This window comes from Gallinula chloropus (assembly GCF_964237585.1).
Source record: "Gallinula chloropus genome assembly, chromosome: 9".
NCBI lineage: Eukaryota > Metazoa > Chordata > Aves > Gruiformes > Rallidae > Gallinula > Gallinula chloropus.
This window is the reverse complement of record NC_140094.1, coordinates 13343153-13365424: the sequence shown is the minus strand read 5'-3', so window position 1 is coordinate 13365424 and position 22272 is coordinate 13343153. Positions and strand designations below refer to the sequence as shown.

The following is a 22272-nucleotide window of genomic DNA, read 5'->3' as shown; positions in this document are numbered from 1 at the left end:
CAATGATGGATCAAAGAGGACTTTGCCCTGAATCACTGAGATTAATGAGCTGAAATACAGGAACTTTAAAGGAGCCATCTCTTCAAAAGGGTAAAAAAACCCCTCCACCCAAAACCATGCAGCTGGTGAACAACAGCCCAATGTGCTCCTTTTAATTCATATGTGAGAAGCACCCACTGGTCCGGTGGAACAGCCATACCCACTTTAATGGGATATTACCAGACAAGGACTCAGCCTGTCTTATTTCACAGTTTTCTTCTCCAGGGGACCCGAGGGAAGGGACAAACACACCATGTAACACAGGTCTCATCCCTCAAGGGAGGATGAAAACCCCCTCTCCTACAATGCCAGGCTATGCAGCAGTAAGTTTGCAAGCTGCTGATGTGTTATTAACAGCTATAGAAGAGTAACCAGTTGCATGAGACCATGGCAGAAACAGTCATTTCTCATGTAACACTGGATTTTCTTCCATTAGTACAATCCAAATAGCAGGAAAAGTGCCTTCAGGAGCCTTGATGTGATATCCTTTGGAGAGAGGGCTTGAACCCCATCGTGTCACAACCCACTCACAACAACCGTGGCGTTGCACAGAGCAGACATCGATTTTACACACTAAAAATACAGTTTTAAGCAAGGAAGGAAAGGATGGGAGAGGAGGACATGAAATTTTTGTACCTACCTAACAAACGAAGAAGCAGGAAAAGCACCCCCAATGCATAAGACTTGAGTTCGGGGCTCACGGTTCTGTAGGGAGGAGGGAGGGAAAGAACGAAATCGATTTTTGTTGTTCTGCTTTGATTAACACACCCCGTGGCTATTCTGTGCTGTCAGCCAGGATGCCACCACCACCTCTTCAAAAAGTCATTAATGGGGTTTTTCTTCTCCCTTCCCCTGAACTGCCTACAGCCCCAAAAGTAATTGCATCGGTGATAGGTTCAGGAATTTAGTTAAGTCATTAATAACAACAGCTAATCATGTTGTTGGATGGGGAAAAATGAAATTCCCATCCCAGGAAATCACCATTTACAAGCTCCCCACCATGCTTTCAAGGCTCCAGATGCTGAGAATTGGAGGAAGAGAAATCTTTTTGTTCTGAAACTTTCAGGATTACTGGGAACAAGAGAGAGAAGAGAGAATGACAAACCAAAAGGTTCAGTCAGCCTGTTAAACCAAGCCTTCCAGTGCAGATGTGCTCAAGAAGACTCATTTTCATGGACATGAAAGTGTGTGAAATTTTTTTATGCTGGAAAGATGACGTTTGCACTGCCTTTTGCTATGAACACAACCCACTATGGCATTAATGTTATCCTTCAAAGGTGCTTTAAAAAATAATTCATGGCTTTCTAATTCGCTTAGCTCAGGGATGCTATTGGCTAAAGTCATCCTCTTGGGGTAGGCTCAGCAAAGCCTTTGGAATTTCAGAAATAATTAATTTGGTCTTAAGTCTTGTAATAGCATTTTATTTCCCACAGTATATAAAGGCTGGGGAAGCAGGACAGTGATTCCCATATGAATAGATTTATCACACAGGGGGACTTTAAAGGCCTCAGCTGCCTCTTCCATGAGCTCCTTACAGAGGTCTGTAGCCAGCATGGCTAGTGACATGCACAGTGGCAGTGGTGGTCCCCTGTATAAAACACTGGAGGGGAATCAGCCAGTAGTGATAAATCAGTCAGAAAGAGCGACAGGTCTTAATTAAAGAGAAGACTGTTCTGATCACCCACCCTCCCCTCACACATTATGCTGGCCATGTAACATTGTACCATGATTCCTGCACGAAGCTTGTGACCTCTGGCTGAATTTCAGCAGCTTTCAAGCAGACACACAGGCTTGATGTAAATACTTAATGCCATGAAGTATCTACCCTTGGAAAAATGTTCCAGTGGTTAATGGCTTGGGTCAAATAGGATTCTACAGTTGGGTGGGAAATGGAAGAAACTGAAGGAATATTAAGGTTTATTTGACGGAAAAAATAGATTACCCTGTGAAATATTCACAGTGGTAATTTAATCAGTGGTGGTGTCCATCAGTCCGCTTTTTTGTATTTAAGACCAAAGTCAATCCCCATAGCTTAGGGTGGAGTAGAAGTTGCCCAAAGAAATCTCCCTTTCTCACCTACTACAGCGGTGAACAACTGGCTTTCCTAGACAAAACATCTAGTTTGTAGACACCAAAGTTAATTTTTAAACTAACCACAGGAGCTGCTGGTGCCTCTTGTCACTGCCATGGACATCAGGGACACACTCATATCCCAAAACTTTTTTTAGAAGTCCAAGATGGCAGTTGCAGGAAAGTGTGAGGTGGTATACGGCACAGAGCTCCTCCCTGCACATTTTAGTAGCTATCAGTAATTCTGAGGGGACCATAGTTACTAATTTGGATGTGTGAATTGTGATTTCAGCTGTGAGCTGAATATTTTTAATGTTCCCTTTGCTTTTCTTATTCCCTCGTATTCTTCTTCCTGGCTGGCAACTGGCTTATCTCATTTGAAGTTGACACTAAGACGTCTCCATTCAGGATCCTACAGGTGCTGGCAGCTCCCTTGAACAAAGAACTCTTCAAACTTCAAATTACTTTTGCCACAATATTTATCATGAGAAATTTGATTTCCCTTTAGCTGCTGTAGATGCAAAGAGAGAAGTGAATGAGTAGGTGGAATATCTCATTTTGTATCCTGCAGGGAGACATGCCCTCACAGAGCCGTTCTGTCCAAGATCCACTCAAGAGTGTGTTTCTAATACAGACCTTATTGATTGAATTTTATTGGAATTTTCCAGGCAGCAGAATGGATCTGCTATTTATGCCTCTGGTTATTATTCTCAGTAAGTGACAGCCCGGACAGATAAGTAATTCTGGATAAACGTGGGCTTAGATATATACGTATATCATAAGGTGAAGTGTTCCATGCGTCTGGAAATAACACAAGGTCAGTTATTTGAATAAGCTACTTTTGCCCAACTATTCGTATTGGCTCAACTCAGAGACATCTGTCAGACTTTCAAGTTCCTTGCGTTCTTGGGCTCAGTCCAGGGGTGAAAGGTTAAACTCTAGTCAGGGGAGTATTGACTAAAGCTAGCCATTGCCACAGCCTTTCACTTTTCCATGTTTTTCCAGAATCTCCAGGCCACCTCTAAAGATATCTTAGTAAGCCATTAGACTCTGAGAACATGGGGCTACAATCTTGCCCCTTTCCCGATGCAGCTGTAATGCCCTTACTACCCAGACTGAAAACTGCACTTCTGTATTTCCCTTTCTGTGCTAGTCCCAGCCTTGGTAAGACCAAGACTACCACCTTCCTCTGCAGCATATTCTCTGGCTGTGAGCCCAGACCCTCCTCACTTCCATTTCCCAACGCTGTACTCAATCAATTGCTGTATTCTCTCTAGCAGGTCAGTACTGTAGGCACTGAACTCGGTGGGGCCATGCCACAGATCAACCAGGTGCTACCAAGCGAAACAGTGGCTTAGAGAGAAAATTACTTCATTAACACCTGAAACAACAGGGCTGAAGTTCAGGCAGGACTGCTCAGGCTTTTGTATCACCAACTCCTGCCTGTGTGCAAATGTAGTGTGGTATGAAAAAGCCTGTGCCCATCGTTCCTCATTTGCTGGGGAGGTTCAAAATCTTTTGAAAATACAAGTGGCCCTTTCAAGGTGTCTCCATCAGGGAGTGCTTAGTCAAAGGAGGATCTTCTGATTCACTGGATCTTTGCTTAAGCCAAAATCATTGACATGGGGGTACACAACTAAAAAGGCAGAGACCAGGAGCTGTGTTGAGCCCTCGGCTCCCTGCAGCTCCCAGCAGTAGCCCATGGTCCCCTCAACCCTGCTCCCACCCCAAGATCAGCCCCCAGCGAGCTCATCACATCCCCCCAGCAGTGGTCCTACCTGATGAGTATGATGACTGACGGCGTCTGCGCCATGGCCCCGATCATGCTGCAAACGCACATCACGCAGAGGAATGTCAAGAAGGCCTCTTCACAGCCGGGGCTGGGGCATTTGCCAGGAACGACGGTGGCATTTTCAGCAGGGACCGAGGTGAGGCACGAACAGCCACTGAGGTTCTGTGGGAGAGCACAGGGATTCAGGGGGAGTGAGCACCATGGTTCCCACCACCTACCCTCTGTAACAAGGGCTTGCCACCAACATCTCTGTGTCCTCTAATGGGCAATTAAGTAACTCCTAAGTGCTTATTTGAGGGTGGTTGGAAAGGATTTCAGAAGCGTGTCAGCTCTGATGCATGCTACCAGCAAGGGAAAGGTGTCCCTTGGCTTGTTTCTTTTCTTCTGCTCCTTTCAAGTCTTTCCCATAAATGTCACTGCAACAAAATTATTACCAAGTTATCCCCCTTTGGAGGAGAATAAAGAAACGATCTGTGCCCCTGCAACAAGGAAAATCCCCAAATTATGGTTCTAATTACTTTCTTATTTACCTCCGTCCTCTTGGCTGTTGCAATTAAACTGAAGTACATTAAAAGCAGGTAAATCTGCAAGTCCTGTTGTTGGCTGTGGGTTTGGCGCCTGCTTCCAGCACCCTGAAACCTGGGAAGGAGTCACCCAGGATGGGTGTTGTGGCTCCCCCAGAGCTCAACTATCCCAGCTGGCAGCAGAGACAGCGCTGGCCTGGAGTGCGCTGCGGGGCTAAAATATGGCATCTGGTTCAGAGGGATTTGTGTTGAGCTAAAAGCTGAAGTCGGGCAAGATAAACTTTATCAATATGTGATCATAAGGAGGGAGAAGTGACTGCATTTTTCTTTGATCCCTCTGGTATGTGCAGGATGTAAAAAGAAGTTGCCTTTGCCAGTCACAGATTTAGGGATTTATTTATTTGTTCCTATTTTCCAACCCGGCCTCCTGAATTTCTGAGCGGGGGGGTGGATGACAGTGCAATTAAGGCACACAACACTACCAAGAGATCCCTTAACGAATACAAAAATGAAATGATCATAAATGATTCATGGCTTGTCTTCACCAGCCCACTGGGTTTGCAGGTCACATGTTTGTCAGGAGTAACACCATAAAATAAACCACTGAAAAAGAGCTGAATCTCCTCGCCTTCCCCTCTACCATGTTCAAGCAGAAATTCCTTTCCTTTTCTGCTGGTGTCCCCTCAGGACCATACAACAGCACACTTGCTGGTTCACTGCCTCCAAAGATAAGGATCCATGGGGATACCACTCCAGCCTTACTGACACTGATCTCTTCCTTCTGCTTAGAAGTCAAATGATTTTCTTCCAAGTAAGTGCACAGAGGACAAGAGACACTTCAGTGCAGAGCTCCAAAAAAGCTAGAGTAGACGTGCAGGTGCCTTTCTGGCCAGTAAATAATAATTAACATAACGAATTCCTGTGCTGTGAGTTAGAAGCTGCCACCTGAAGCCTTTGAGATGGTGACAATTAGCCCCACTGCAGTGGTGTTTGCATAGAGACAACAGGAATTTGTAATTCCTGGCTCTTACTGCAGTGCATTGCTAGCAACCAGCATGGACACAGCCCTGAGGATGAAAACCCACCTATGTCCAAGAAAGTACATATCTGCACTGAAATACCCTGGGCCAGAATTCCTACCATGGCAAACATGCAGAACTGGTTGTGTATTTCCCATGGGCTCTCATCAATGGAGAGAAAGTGCATGTTTCTGGCAACAGTGGGGCAGGTTCTCTGGGGTATGATATTCTCTACATACCACAAGGCAGGTCCCCACCTCCACTGCCTGAAAATTTGCCCCTTAATCTGCTTTTTTGACCGCTTTGCACCAAGGTGCTAGCCCAAAGCAGAGTAGTTTGTACCAACTACATCTGCTTGCTTAGCGCTGCACCCAGGAGATCTTTGATCTTTTATTACTGACGCACTGTACAACTCTCAGACATCAAACGAGGAAACATCAAAGGTGGGGGTTTTACCTTTGTCCTGTGGAAAGGCAACTTTTTACTACCAAACTGCCACAGATTCCCTTGCTGCAACCCTACCACCTTCAACCAGACGTTGTCCCAACCTTCCACTACCCTCAGCTTGCACACCCAGAATTTCTGTGTGCATGTGAAGCTGCACAGACACAGAGTGTGCACCTTTAACAGCATCCTGAGTTTGGGGTAATTATGTAAATTACCCATGTTTTTAACTATTTTTAATTTATTTTTGTAAACCCTGGCTCTGACTGGGAAGGGGCAGGCTGGTACAGTGCGAAGCTGTGAGATACCAGCATGGTAATGCCAAGCTGGAATTCATGCATCTCCAGCCAAAAGGGTGAGAGAAGCAATGGCATCAAATAAATGATGCATGGTCAAAGGCTTTGTATGCAAGATTCACTTCCAGGAATGGCTTGAAAGAGAAATTCCTGAGAGCACCGAAGGTCTGCCTACCAGCACCAGTACTCTTATGGCATTTTGGACAAGTCCACTTCTGCAGCCAGCTTGGTAAGAGAGGAGAAATGAAAAGGAGAAAAACTGAGCTACACATTGCTTTTAGAAATTGTTCACAGAGGAGAAGTGGAGGGAGGCAGTCAGAAACATCCAATGCAGTAAAGTTAAATAAAGCATTCAGAGAATTTTATGTCCCAGTAAAAAGCAACCCTTGGCTCATCACAAGCATATAACATTCACAAGACCCTCTAGACAGGTCATTACCTGGATTATGGGCTTAAAACCTGGTTTGGCAATTTGGCTTTGCCTCAAGGCCATTGCATGGCCAAACTGGTCCATAATTCTTGACAATGCCCCTTCCAGAGGATGCTATTGCTACACTAATTTGTGTTCCAAATGTTACTGCACAAAACCCCACAAAACAAAGGGACAAAAAGAACCCCAAGATGATGACGAAAAGGCAGAAGGCAAAGAATGAGTAAGAGAGAGAGTGAGGTTTTTTGCTCAGAGGTTTGCTCTTGCAGACCAGGAGGTCAGGCAGCTGCAAACTGGAGGGGCAGCGCTGAATTTTCATTACTGTGCTCCTTCCAGAGCCAGAGCTTTGCCCTGAGCTGCAGAGCGAGGAGGTGGCTCCCGCACTCCAGCTGCAGACCACACCGGCTGGCTCTGTTCTTGCTAAGGGCTCAGTGAACTGGTAAGACATGATCCTGTATGCCCTGGTCAAGCTGGATTTTTGTTAAAACAATTGTGCTGCTGCTCCAGGTGTTGGCTTGTCTCTTGCAGAGAGGAGGAGGAGAAAGGTGAGGAGGAGGAGAGCAAGAGGCAAGACCTTTGCATGTGCACACAGGCGTGGAGTCCCTTGCAGGGTTGCTGAAAGCACCTTGAAAACACGGTGTTTCAAAGGGATGCCTTACATCTCTGAGGCTGGAGTGAGAACTGAGAAGAGGTTTAAGCAGGATGAGCTCCCAAGTTATCTGGGCTGTGTGGATGCACTTGCAAGCATCAAGCTTGCACTCTGCTCACTGACACTTGCAGGCGGTTTGTCTCTTTACAGAGCAGGAAGGGAGGTTTCAGGTCTCCTCAAAAAGGAAGAATGAAGCCATGGAGGGGTAACTGTGGTGAGCACAGGTGTCCCTGTAGCCACAAACAGTCACTATGACCTGGCTGACCTCGCATGGGCTCCACACAGGCAGTGTGGCAGCAGTCACCGAGCCCGGCACTGTGCTGGGCGGGGAGCAAGGACTGCAGGAACCCTACCAGTTCCCACACACAGGAGTGGCAGGCACTCATTTTCAGCATAACCAAGACAACAGTAGCATTTCAGCAGCTAAAAATGAAAAAGCATGCTTTTAAGGTATTGTTAAAGATCCCACATATTCTTCTTTACACAGAGTTTTCTAAGGTAAAGAAAGTCTTAGATATGAAGAGCTGAGAAATGTCTTTGGATGGAGCCTCTACTCCCTTGAAAAGTGTTTTTGCTGCTGCCTCAGAGCAAAGCAGGAAAAGAGAGAGAAATAAGAGGAGTGGAAGGAAAGCTTAAACAAGGACGAGTAAGACCAGGATCTGGTCAGATGTGTCTAAGAACCAGATTGAAAAAAAGAGAAAGGGGAAGAAGAATAAAAGGACTGGGCAGGGCAAACACAGGCAGGTGAAAACGCACGAAGATGAGGAGCAGCAGGAGAAAAGAGAAGCTGGTCCCACATCCCAAGCTAGTGAGCTCTTGTGGAGGATCTGGAGATTTCCTCTCGCATTCCTTGCTTCCCTGTTGAGGAAAATTACCAGAGGAGGGGGCAGGAAATCCCATCCTGCTCCGTGGGTGACCCTGTCAGACTGCTGGCAGGGTCAGGAGGCATTTATACAACAGAATGAAAAACGGCAGTGGTTCAGGCCCATCTGAGGTATGAGGTTAGCTTTTGGGGGTGTCACCACTGCCAGCTGTACATGAGCTACTCTACCAGCCACGCACTAACCTCACTCATTCGTGCCCACAGAATCGTTCCTACAGGCGAGAGGTCCCAAGGAAAGCCCACTCACCGTGCTGCTGCAGCCAGCAAAGCAGGCAGATAAGTATGTGACCCCGTCTGCCCCACAGACTGGAGTGAAGGAATCAGTTTGGCATTCACAGTTGTTATTGCAGGGGGAATATGGGTCCAGAGATGAGGTTGGAGTTGAGCTGTAAGAGAAACACAAAGAGAAATTAATGGTCAGTTAATCAATGGTCAGTTAGTTCAATCATTGCCATACAAAGATGGCTTTGAAAGGATGTAAGCAAATCACAGTGAGCAATGGGTAGGCTATCTGGGTCCCAGCTTTAAAAAGTCCAGGCTATAGCTTCTCCCTGGGGACAGAAATACCATGTCTACTATCCCTCGGCAACAAGGAATCTAATATGAGGCTTGGGCTGCCCTGTTACAAGAAGCCTGAAGGAAGCCCAAAGAAAATGCTGCAGAGATTGCTCTGCACTTTTCTAGAGCAGTAACTGAGGACCAGGGTGCCTGAAGCTGTCACCTTCTAAAGAGTCTTAACTCTTTAGAGGAGGAGCACCAGAAAAGAAAATACAGAATAACTCTCACCCAAACCAGCGAATGTTATAGGGCATGGAGTGCCTCATTTATCCCATTAAAATGGGCCTGAAGCCATGTGTTCTCTCCCCTCACCATATCTGAATTTTCAGGCATCTAAAAACTGGTTCTACAAATTGTCCACAGGCACTTAAATAAATGTACAAAGCAAGGTGTGTCATAGAATCATGCACTGGTCTGGGTCAGAAGGGACCCAGAGTTCACAGAGTTCCAACCCCCTGCCACGGGCAGGGCCACAGACCTCCAGGCATGGATCTACACAAGGTTTCCCAGGGCCCCATCCAACCTGGCCCTGAACACCCCCAGGGATGGGGCACCCACCACTTCTCTGAGTAGCCCATTCCAGCACCTTACCAGTCTCTCTGGAAAGAACTTCCCCCTAATACCTCATCTAAACCTTCCCTCCTTTAGCTTCAATCCATTCCTCCTTGTCCTGCTCCTGTCTGCCCTTTTAAAAAGTTGATTCCCCTCCTGTTTCTCTGCTCCCTTCAGGTACCAGAAGGCTGCAATGAGGTCCCCCTGCAACCTTCTCTTCTCCAGGCTGAACAAGCCCAGCTCCCCCAGACTCTCTTCATAGGGGAGGTGCTCCAGCCCTCTGATCATCTCTGTGGCTTCCTCTGAACCCTCTCCACATCTTTTACTGGGGGCCCCAGATCTGGACACAGGACTCTAGATGGAGCCTCACGAGGGCAGAGTAGAGAGGGACCTGCTGGCCATCCCTCTTCTGATGGAGTGTCCTTTGCTGCTAGGAGAACCCAGGCAGTGCAGTGGACCCAATGCTGTGTAGGTGGCCATGGGTATGGAATCACGTCTGTCACCTTTCCATTCAGTTTGACCAGTTTTAGTAAAACTGTTGTCAGCTGCAGGTACTCAACTCTCACAGCAATGACTGGCATGAAAAACATTCCAAACCAGAGCCCTGTATGAATTTGCCTTCTATCTGCTTGCTCTATGTGGTTGCCTAAGGGCCAGCATTGCCTGAAGGCTGCGGGTTGAGGACAGTAACATGGCATTTCTGTTGGTAAGGCTGCACGAGACCCTAAAACTCTCCGCAGACTCACTTGTTTCCATAGGGAACAGTAACCCCTGCCACAGGTCCTGTGTCACATCCCAGGAACAGGAAAGACACGTAGCAAGCTGTGGACACCAGGTTCACCAGCATGGCCATCCTGATGGCCCCCAGAGCAGACAGGCTGAGCTTCTTCACCAAGAGGCCACCCAGGAATATGCCCAGACAGGCGCAGGGGATTGCTGTCATCCCTGCAAGAGGAAAAACAGGTTAGCAAGAAGTGTGAGCAAGGGGCAGTGAACCACACTATTAGTTTCTTACTTCCCAGCAGAGAGATCTGTGTGCTAGCATGGGGAAAGCTCATAATGACAAACTGCTGGAGCAGCCCCAAGCTAGGGTTGCCTGAAAAGAGATGCAAATGGTATACTGCCTCCACATGGGAGGGATTGCACAGAAGAACTGGAAAAAGATTCCAGGGAGATACCAAAACTGCTGAGATTTGCTCACCCTAACCTAAGCAGCAGCATCTCTAATCCTTCTGCAACAGCTGGCAGTCAAAGTGAAGAAATTTCCAAGGTGTCTAAAGGCTTTAGATGACCCCTGCTTGGCATACTTCACAGCAGTCTGATCTTCAGAGATTAGATAACAGTTACATTTGAAAACATGAAGTCTCCCTTAAAGAATCTTCTTATACAGTGAGATGCAAAATCATTGCCAGAAGTAACTCACTTTCCAGGCACAGAAAGGCACTATCACACTAAGCCTGTCTGGGTTCACTTTTATCCCTTCCATGCCAGTTATACTCCAGACCTTGCCTACCCGGGCTAAGCTCAGAGGCGCATCCAAATCCTGGCATTTTGGGACTCCTGTGAATGCCACGTGGGATTAAACAAGTTGCTGTGAGGATCACAGGTGTAGCCAAGTCTCCTTTCCCACTGCTAGGTCAGAAGCAGGACACAGTCTGGCTCTTGGATGATTCCCTCTCTGCTGACTGGCCAAGCACCTCCCACCAAACACCACAGTGATTTTCCTTCTCCCAGTGAAAGGAACCTCAACAGTGAAGTTGCTTTCCTTTGTCAAGCCTTTAATTTTCAGGAAAGATAGAAGAGCCTGACATCTTTGAGACCTCTGCCCTTCCGCCAAACCCTATTAAAATTCACCAGTGAGTTTCTGTGTTGCTGGGAGAGGCAAGATTGACTGCAGGGGACTGTTTCTTTTGGAAAACCAGGCCAAAACTAGAAGACATCAATGAGTTCAATGGAAAAATAAGTAACTGACAGGAGAGCAGCTTGCAAGCTCCTTATTTTTGATATCAAGATCGACCCATTTAATGATGTCCCGGTTTTTGACAGATCGCTGCCAGCTGCCCATCTGGCGAGCTGTGGTTGCAGATCATCCAAGATCAACTTGCAGATATCTTAAGTGGGTGCTGCTGAGAGAATGGCTGTCATAAACAAATCACTGGGCCTGCTTGGGAATGGGCAGCAGGAGAAAATAAGAGAAGATCCTGCCTGCGCGTCAGTGTCCTAACAGGGAACAGTTGAGAAAGGTATTTATGGGAAACTGCAGCAGCGTAGCATGGTCAGAGAGAAGAGGCACTGAGAGGAACCCAAGCTGCACTAGTTCAAGTATCTGAACTGCTCAGGTAGCTGAACTGCTGCTTGCAATCCCATTGTTTCCAGTCCAAGGGGAAACCAGGGACTATCAGGAGAAACTGGGCTTCCTGATCCAAATGGAGATGGGCTAGAGAACTCTGGGATGTCTAAACCATGAGACATGCAGTTCATTCGGCAGTCCCGTGGCTTGGTGAGCAGCTGCAGTCTTGGGCAACAGAATGAGCTGAGTTTGGATGGGATTGCTGCTGTACTTCAGGGCCATCACAGATTTTCAGACCCTGGTTGTATCACACACTTCTCACATGATGGGCTCGACTATAGGAGAAGTGATTGCAGTGGGATGCCGTGGAGGATGATGCTGGAGGTCTGTGCTAGGCTCTGCATCCACAGCACAGCTGGAGCCCTGCCCTCCCACCCACAGACACATTTCTAGATGTCGGGCAAGTCACTTTTTGGACAGCCTACCGAGTGAGATCGGCTGCGGTCACCAGCCACACTTTTGAACGCCTGGGGACACTGGAGATCTGGTGTCCCCTGTGGTTACTCACCCAGGAGCTGGTTGGCAGATGAGGTGGTGAGGTTGAACTGTTGCTCCAGGTACTTTCCCAGGAAGGCGGCGAAGCCGGCCACCACCGCGATTTCCATGCAGGCTGCCAGAATGATGCAGGTGAAGACAGGATTGGAGAGCAAGTGCTTAGTGACTTTAGGGATCACTAGAAGAGAAAAAAAAGGGAGAGATGGTTTTGTGCAGGTTCTGCTGGAGGTGCCTTGCTGCTCTCCTGCAGGACAAACACATCTCAAATCAGGAATAGTTTTCCATTCTGTACAGACAAGCTGGTTGAAATGTGGCAATGCCAGAACAAAGCAAAACACCAGAAGTGTCACCCAAAGTTTCATATACCGGGAGAGCGCAAAAAGAAGCCACCTGACACTACACAGTTATCTTGCAGATAATTTTGAAATTTTGAAGGATGATGGGTTTTCAATATTGCTTTTGTTTCCCCCATAGGGGAGTCAGTCAAAGCCTAGTATTCACTTTCTCCTCCTTTCCCTACCTGCTCCCTATGAACAACTCAGACCAGCTGCTGAGTAAGATGAGTGGTGTACTCAGCACCGCACGAATTCCTGCAAGCTTTCAGACACAAGTTAACCCAGCTCACACTTGGTCTCTCCTTCTTCTGCCATCCAGCTTTGCTTCATTTTCTTATTCCCACATAACACTGGCTCACTTGCTGAGGGACACCTTCTTGCAGCACATTTGGGTGCAAGCTGAAATTCTCCTGCTTAGCCTGGGGCCATGGCCACCCATGGGCATAAGGGACCAGAGCTTCACCAGCCAAGCAACACCTTCCATTCAGACCCTACCTTGGTGGCTGCAAGGGTGGAAGAGGACACGCTGAGCTACTCACTGTGTGAAATGCACACACACTTGCTTTAGTTTCATGATCCCTTGGCTCCTCCCTCCTGTATCATTAGCATCCAGAGTCCTCTTCTCCAAGCCCGTCTCTATTTCCGATAAGCAAACAGGAGTCACCTTACAAAGGGAAATCTGGCTAATGAATCAGATAGCACATTTTCTACTTCAGCGAACATTTTAATTATTGCCGAGATAACACAGCTTGAAGAGGAGAGCATCCCAGTACAGAAGAGTGCCTTGCTTTGTCTCAATACCTGATGACTAATTTCTCCTTGAATTAAATGTAAAAATCATTAAGTTTGAAAATTACCTTGCTGAAGTGTAGCGAAGCCTCAATGGACCCCTATTTGCATTTTGAAAATCCATCCCCCACATCCCCTGTGGTGTAACAGGGTCTGGCAGGTGACAGATTTCTCTGGTGCTGGCTTCTGTTTTCCCTTTTTTTTGGTGTAAAATCTAATTGCAGTGGCCTCAGCAAGTGAATGTAGAGCACTTCGTCAAGGCTCAGGTCTTGATTGAATCTCTTTGGAAAGGGACACTTCACAGTTTCTGGTCTCTTTAAATCACAAATGTTTTTTCATGCTGTATAAAATCCTTGCTTCCTGAGGGTTTGCTGAACATAATGAAGGTGCAGGAGGCATAGTATGTTTTAGTAGAACAGAGGGAAAAAAAAAGATGAAAAAAATAGTAGGAGAAATGGGAGTAGAGAAACGGGAGTGGGGGAATTCAGACATGGAAAGATCTCAGAAGCCACTAACTGCTTCTTTCAGTTCTTTGGTGGCCACCTACAGAATTTCCCCTTCTTGCCAAGAAAGGGAGAGAAAATGCAAAGGTGGACTTGGCAGCGCTGAGCCTATAAAGCCCTATTTAAGGTATTAATGCCTGTTGTGCCTCTGGAGTTCAGTTTGTTCAAGATTAATGGATTCCTTGAGATGTAGCCTTGTGTCAATTCAAATGCAGAGACACAAAGGTCTACCTCTAACTTTTTCCACCACATAATAATAATAATGACAGCCTGCCTTTTGCAGGAGGGAGTTAAAGATCATGGACATTTATTTCTGAAGTTGGCACGTTGGCATTACCAGAGTCAAAATTCATCCTTTGTACTTGGAAATGGGTAGCAAAAATTTTGCAGTTCTTGCACCGTCTCACACAAGAGAGGAAGCCCTCATGACTGCCTTGCCTGGCAGTGTTGGGTTACAAGCCCCATCACTACATCATTGCTGCTTCTCCCTGTGTGTCCGGGTGTAAGTTGTCTGGGAGAGATCCTGTCTTCCACTGTATGTTTGACCACTGTCTACTACAGCAGGGCTCTGGAAGGTATAACACAAAACCCAAGGCAAAGAAGGCAGAGGCAATGCAGGCAATGCCTGGCAGCCTCCACCATCTTTTCAGCCAGGGCCAGCTCATTCCCTTTCAATTTCTAAGGGAAACAACAGGCGGCTCTCCATAGAAATGAACATCCTTTCATCTTGCTACCGGCACCCATTAAGATGAATCATTTGACACCTGCTGCTGCCTTATCTGTCTCAGTTCTTGGGGTGAAATACCTCTGGGAACAAGATTAAAAGTCAGTAGCGATGTTTAAAAATCCCTCAGTAGATTAGAGTGATGTGCTTTCAGCTGCCTGGCATATGGTGCTGGGTACGAAGGAGGAATGGAAAATGCCTGATGGGGGAACAGTAAAGCCCAGGGGAACACAACAGCTAAGCATGGTGCTTCTTCACTGGAGATGATCCCAGCTAAAGTCATGATAAACATCCTGCACTATGTTGGCCCACGGGTTGGCTGAACACTTTGTGGAAGCGCTAAGAAGCTATAAATCTGAGGTTGAAGCCCATTTGCCAAATGGGAAGAGGGAAAGGTCTTTTGGATTCAAAAGTCTCAAAAATCAACTTGGAGAACCCATAAGCTGTATCAGACATGGCACAGAAAGACTCTCCCTCCCATGCTTAGAAGGACCAACTCATTTAACATCCATATCCCAATGCAACCAATATGCCACAGAAACAGCAGAAAAGCAAGTCTCATTACTGTGGCAAGATACAATGAGAGGAACAAGAAACCTCAGCCTCTTTTCACTGTTAAAATACTTAAAACTCAACTCTTCAGGCCATCCATGTGTAGTGTTGGTCATAGGATCATCCATTGGTTGGAGGGAGACACAGGAGGATGTCCCAAAGCTCTCCAACTGCCCCACCAAACCCTCGATTTCCCACCTTTTAACACCTCAAGCAACACCCATGCCAAGGCATCCAGCATCTTCTCTGTCTCCTGCTGTGGGTGACAGACCACGGACCTTACAAACAAACACACTTATGTACACCAAGTAGCTTTGATTTGTCACTAAACATCGGGGAGTACCGGGGATAATTGGCAACCTCATTACATGAGGTTTAACTACTCTCCAGAAACGACAAACTATAATCATCACGTTGGTGCTTGAAATGAATTGTTTGCAACATTACAATCACCAAGGCCCCTTTTTCCAGTTGGAGCACCCTACAGAGACATGTTTTCAATTTGCAGTAAAGATGAGGAACACAGAAAGCAAAGTAATAAATTAGAGGGAGGTTTACAGCCCAGTCCACCTAGGACAGTGTGGTGAGGGAAAGGCAAAATGTAGCATTGAGCCAAAATACTACTTTCTAATAGCAACATATGCAGCAAGCCTCAGATCTGAAGAGAAAACAAAGGGCAAAATCTCCACCTGGCATGAAGAATAAAGGATGAAGAAAACAGTGCAGGCAGCAAGCAAATACTTCCTTGAAAGAGGCAGCTCCTATAAAAGAGAAGATGGAGTAAGGCAAGAGGCACCAAAGATATCTCAGTTGAGTTTAATATGCCAAAGTCCACACAGCCTTGGCAAGATTAGTATCACAAAGGGTATGAAGGGATGACACTTACATCAAAAGGCTTTTTGACAGATACAAGATTGAAGAAACAGTAATATCTGTGTGCAATGGAAAACAGGCCCTTCTAGTCTATCATCTTGCTTCCAGCAACCACCTTTGCTTGACTTCAGAGGGGGACATAAACCTCCCTTACCTGCACCATGGAGGTCACGGCAAGGCACAGTAACTTTTTGGAGAGACACATGCTCTTCCTGACCTCCGCTGCTGCTCAGCTTCTGCTAAGAAGTATGCAGGCTGAAGGCCTTTCTGAATTAGCCAAAGCTTTTAACAACATGGATACTGGCTTTGAAACTGCCAAGAGCAACCAGCCAAAACCCACACCCTCATGAAATTCAAGCCAAAGGAAACTCGGGGGCTGACAGGACCTGCCTGATGTGAAGCCTTTTATGATCACCTGCCATCCCCTTACCTGAGCTTAGAATTTCTCAGCAAGCCTTTTAGATGTTGGTAGGGAGCCAGGACCCAAATCCAAAAAGGCATTAAGGTCTTGGTGCCTGTCTAGATCTGGGCCAAAGACTCGCCACTCTGGCCATGAACAGATGTACAGAAGGAGCCCTCTCCAAAAAGTTGTCACTATCATTTGTGGGGTCATGAGTTTAAAACTAGTCATGTTAGCCATTAATCCTGCTCAATCCTATGAACTTCCAGTGTGGACATGGCCTGGGAAGCCCCTGCACAGCTTGAAGCTTCTGGCCCAGAGCTATATGTCTGCTGCCAGAGGGCAGTGGGGAGAAAAATCCAGAATTCAGAGCAGCTCCCTCTCTAGGTATTCAGCAGATTGGTACACAGAGCAGGAAGGAACCAAACAGAAGACAAGACAGCTGTCAGCTGTACATCCCGGCTCTCCTACGCTCTTGGAAATGAAGCTGGACAGAAACCAAAATGTTTCCAAATCTAGAGAATTTGCAGTTTCGAAATTCGTTTAATTCCAACAGTGAGTTTCCTTTTAATTCCTTGTGAATGAGCTTCTCTCTCCAAACCTGAAGGATTCCATATCAATTTCAATCATTTTAGGTTTTTAATCTCTCCTGCTAGACAGACAGGCAGAATGTAATGAATTTCTGGTTTAAGTCATTGCAAAACAAAATGTGTTTAGAGCAGTATGTTTCAGGGGTGTTAAAGCTATAGCCAGGGAAGCATTTTGAAACCAAATTTCATCAGAACTGACCACTCAATTCAGTAGAAGTGACATTTCTGTATGAAGAAACCCCTGATTTCAACAAAATATTTCCAAGCACGTCCTGGAGCAGGTGGTAGGTTAGAGCCAGCATGTTAACAGAGAGTGAGAGGGTGGATACTGGACAGACATGAGCAGAGGGCATGGGTGCCCTGACAGAGCTGAGCATCATCTCCATCCAGCATAGCAAAGAGGTCCCCAGGGCACACCAGAGGTAGGAAAGCAAAGCTATGCCCCCAGGACAGCAAAGACTGATGCAGCTTATGCCTGAATTGCTTTCATACACCGTACTGAGAGCACAAGGCTGGAACAACGCTGCCACGCTGCCAGCGGAGTGCAAAGAGCCATGGCAGCATTTATCCATCCTCTCCCCACTACTGATCCTTCACTTGCCTATGCTCTCGAAATGGATTTACATTGTTTAACCAAAACACTAATCAGGTAATTCGGTGAAGCATTCATAGGCCAGTTTGGCAACGGAAAGCACCTCTCAGGACCATCCCAAAGCTTTCTTGCCTGAGCTGCCATGCCCCATGTGGAGCTGCCATGGCAGCCACCCGCTGCCTCCACTGCCTTTGATTGCCTCGTCACTTTGTGCCATTCAAAGGCATGGCTTTCGTTTCAAGTTTGAAGCTCCTCTTAAGGATGCTTCTTTTCCCAGCATAAAAATACCCCACAGGAAGAGATGCCATGGCTTCCCAAAAGCTGGGCCTGCCCTCCTGTTTAGACCTTGACAGAGATGTAAAAGACATTTCAGGACTTTGAGGAGGCTGCTTTTATATTAGTTCTACCCCTCCTGTGAGCAAGGCTAGAGAAAGCCAAGGAATCTCACTTAGCCCTGTCTTTCAGCAGCTCTTGTAGTGTCTCAAGCACCCTTCCACGTGCCAGCCACGCTGCCAGCTGTGACCCAGTTGGGAGTGTGTTTCCAACTCACGCCACCCTGCTTCCTCTCCTGCCATGTCTACTCACTTGCAGCACTCACTCCAAGGCTTGAAAAAAATTAAATTAAAAAAAGAATTAAATCTCTTCCATAGCCAAAAAAGAGACTCAGTTCAGTCTTTAAGGATGCATTGTTGATACACGGTGTGTTCACACAATCAGTCCAAAGGAACAACCCTTCCTCCCCACACTGTGCACAAGAGATGGACAATGCACATGCAGACATGGACCTACAGCCACTTACAAACACCTGCCCAGGATCGAGATACAGGGACAACACTTGCTAAAAAGGAGTCAGACTAATGGCGACAGAAACCCTGATGAGCATTTCAACCCCCAAGCTGATGTGCAGATACATCCTCTGCTGCTCAGCTTCACAAATACATGAAAGCCCCAAAGCCCACAACAAGACAGAAGACATGACTATGCATGCACATAGGTATTTTTAACCTCTGTATATAATTACCAGTCCTTATTTTCCCTACAAAATAGACTAAACAGTCTAACTTTCTCCAAAGGAAACTTCACACAGTAAACAAATAGATTAAGGATACTAAGTCCTGCTGCACAGAAATGCATACTTAGTTTTCAGCTGCTGGCAAAATAATGCACATACACAGCAAGAGTCAATTTGCCACCCTAAACACTGCTCATCAGGAACGAGTGAGGCACGTTTGCCTTTGCTTGTGGGAAGATGTGTCTCTGAACATCTCCTCCAGATGGGCACTTTAGCAAACACAACTCCTGACCACGTTTCGATCGTGACAACAGTGGCAAGGGACTTGAAAGGAGATGTCAGCTACCAACACCGTGTCATCTGTGACAGCCCCAAAGGCATAACTAAAAAGGTCATTCCCTGTCTTATTTGATGTGATGTAAACTGCATTTCGAAGGCCCCCTACAAAGAGACTTCCAGAATACCTACTGCTTCAAAATGGGGTTACCATTTGAGAAGACTTAACATGGAAGACTGTGGTGCCTCCTAATGTAATCAGTATTTTGAAGCCTATAGATGTGGCAGTTCAATTTCTCCCCTTCAATGAGCAATAGAAGCTCTAGCAAGCAGCCCATGGCATCCCTGTGGGCAAGAATCTTGGCTTGCTCATCACCATCCTCAGACAGAAGTGCTGCTCCTCTGTGCAGCAGGGGCACGTCACATCCTTTAACTTCTCTGCACTGAAACCTGCAAAACTGTAAAGCACCCATTCTAAAATCTCAGTGGTTAGGGGCAGATGCTCTGATGAGTCCATAACAAAAGTCACAGAATTATCTAGATGGACATACCATGGGAAAAGCCCATTCCTCCCACCTAAGAAAATCCTTGCAACAAGGACAAAAGGATGAAGAAATCAATTTTACTGACAAATTTTCAAACAATTTATTCCTTTACCTATCCTTTGAATTTTCTCATCACATCAAAATTTCACATCTTTGACCTTCCTTTAATGAACAACCACATCAACTATTCAAGGCAATTTTGTATTTAAGAAACACTTGCTTTCCCCAAAGCCTCTATTTCCTTCCCACCGGCACCTGATTCAATTCCCAATTAAGGTGACAGCACGGGGAGTAAGCGAATGCATTAGGCAGTAATGAAACCTGCTCTGCCACAGCGACAGAGACTTGGAAGCAACCACCAGCATTACAGAAACACCATCTCAGATGAAGGACTTTCCAGTGCAGCCTATGGAAAGGACACCTGCCCACACTCCCCCACAAAAATACCGGATCCTTAACTGATCTTAATTAGACGATGAGGTTCATTTCCATCACTGCAGGACGCAACATGGGGTCTTCTATCCTAATCTGCTAGAAGACATGCTCTGCCCTACCACTTTGTTGCTATTCTGGGCTGGTATCCACCTCTTCCCTACCCCGGTTTAAGAGCTGTGGTGGTGCCCAGCTCTCATTGCTTTGTGTTTGGGATTGCACTAACCTACTAACCGCAGATGCTGGAAGCTCCTAATTTCTTTTATCTGCTCTCGCTGGCTCGCTCTCCAGGCATAAGGGAGCAGGACAGTAGACTGAAGAGAAGTTCACAAATTGCTCTGGCAACTGTAACTGTGTTCCCCTTCGGTTTTTTATCGACTCTACAGGGCTGCCATGCATTGCTGAAGCTTTGTAGTTTAAGAAAAATAATAAAATCCCAAACCTTTCAAGTGGAACAAAGTCTGTCTTTAAAATGAGGACAATGCCAGAGATAATTAGAAGCTAGGGACTGAAATTTCAGGATACAAGAGTTTTTCTTAAATTTTTTTCTTTTTGGGGTAGATAACCCAAATCAGAGACCAATTATAAACCCAACCAGCTGTTAACCTGTCACTGAGCCTCACAGAAAACGCGACAAGAGCCAGTGTCTCACCTCGCAGCTGCTGGAAGCAGGTTGTGCTGCTCTCCCCGTCCAGCGCGTGCCGCAGGACCCCGTTGCTGGGCTTGGCTCTCTCGTAGTCCCTCTCGGGAAGCATGGCCTGCTCGCTCTCTCCAGCGTGCTCTGGCCGTGGGGGCAAGGACTGCGGGAACCCGAACATCGGCAGGGACGAGAAGAAGAGTAAGGCACCACAGAGCAGGAAGCCTCCCCACCATGCACCGATCCACCGAGGGTCATCTGGGGTTATGTCCAGCTTACCTGCAAGGGCACACACATGTTAGTGGCTTGGGCGTGGGCAGGGGAAGATAGTTCTTGGGGGTTTTGTGAGCTAGTGGGGGGCTCCCAGAACCAGGTAGGGACCCACAATGCATCCCACAGCCATATCATGTCAGACACTGGTGCATAATGACCTCCACATCCAAGAGGTCCTTCGGACAAAGAAGCCATCACCTTGTCTGTCTAGATGGTACATCCAACTTCTGCAACACCCTGTAACCAGAGCTTCTTTCCAGTGCCTTTGGTTCTGCCAGCTCTCGGAAGCTGCGATATACCAGGCAGCGTCCCCTGTGCTGGCACTGAGGTTTTGGACATCACTAGTCTCATCATGTCAAATGTGCACACAGAGCTGACACATCTACTGGCACAAAGACCTGCACGGAGAAGCAGCAGCAGAGACAATGATATTCCATCTTCATCCTAGCTTTTCCAGGTGGTCAATGCTCACCCTTCTTCAAATTCACAGCCCTTTTCACCAAAGGAGAGATGGGCATTTGGGCTTTATAGGCACTCATGACTGTGTGGAAGGTGAAACATTCCCAAATATTGGAACAAAACCGCGCCCACTACATCAAACAGGCTCAGGAAAGTGGAAAAAACAGAAAATTAAGAAAAGCAAAGTAGAAGGCAAGAGTATCCTGTGGGACATCACCGAGCAGAGATGCTCTAAGCTGCTCTGGAATCAGTTTGGACGAATAAAAATAAACAGCAGGAGAGAAGAAACTGCTCCTAACAGCTGCCTTGCTGCCACAGCCACTTGGTGAGCTGCAGAGGGTGCCCAGTACCAGAGCTGACTCCTGGGGGAGATAGGGGTCTGTGTGGCTGGAATAACAAGCTGCTCCGATTGTGGTGTCTGCCTGGTTACCGCCACTCTGAAAGATCTGTCTCAAGTGAGGCAATCAAGTTGTCTCTCAAGCAGAGATGGAAGGAAACTCTTTTCTCCTTAGGGAAAATAACACGTAGCTCTCAAATATATATAAAGTTTGAAAAAATAGTGGTTTGGAGGGATTGGATTGGATTCTTCTGCTGTTATTTCCTCCTGCCTGAAGTGCTTTTCAGGTTCTTGGGAACACAGCCACATGAAGAGCCATGTAAACCAAGGTCTTCTTCATATCCCCTACCTAAAATAGGTTCTGTATGGAGGGAGGCACAGCAACGTGTCCTGGTATCCCCCATCTCCTGCCTGAAATGGGGAGCAGGACAGGGTTCAACCCTCTGGAGCTCCATCTCCTCATGCTGCCACAGGCTGCAAGGCAGAGGCAGCTGCAATGTGGAAACTCTTTCCTGTACAAAAATAGACGGAGGCCATGCCTGCCCCAGCCTTCACATGACAGCCATGGACCATAGCCAAAGCCAGCTGGACTTGCAGCTGGAAAGCACCATACCCTCCCTGTGACCTGCTGAACCACAGCCCCTCCAGGCTTCTCAGCGACAGCATTCTGCGTTTCCCTCCTTGGCTCTTTACTTGGCTGGGGCTTTTTGGGCTGAAAATACATAGCAATGTCTTCTGTTAAAAATGGCCAGATCACATCAAATTAACTTTTTAGCATCTTGCCTCTGAAGGTAACCCGCTGAAGATACCCAGAGAGTCCATAAAGATAAAATCAACATATA

General features: G+C 46.8%; 1 protein-coding gene across 1 annotated transcript in view; it reads right to left on the bottom strand.

Annotated features, from left to right (window-relative positions):
- Positions 1-22272, bottom strand: part of SLCO3A1 (solute carrier organic anion transporter family member 3A1) — a 139605-nt gene that overhangs the window by 4815 nt on the left and 112518 nt on the right. The window contains exons 4-9 of the mRNA XM_084267883.1: positions 20377-20640; positions 12115-12279; positions 10003-10201; positions 8394-8532; positions 3888-4063; positions 680-744 (exon numbers count right to left, since the gene is read on the bottom strand). Of these exons, the coding sequence (XP_084124009.1) occupies positions 680-744; positions 3888-4063; positions 8394-8532; positions 10003-10201; positions 12115-12279; positions 20377-20640 (1008 nt within the window). The remainder of the gene's footprint in view (positions 1-679; positions 745-3887; positions 4064-8393; positions 8533-10002; positions 10202-12114; positions 12280-20376; positions 20641-22272) is intronic.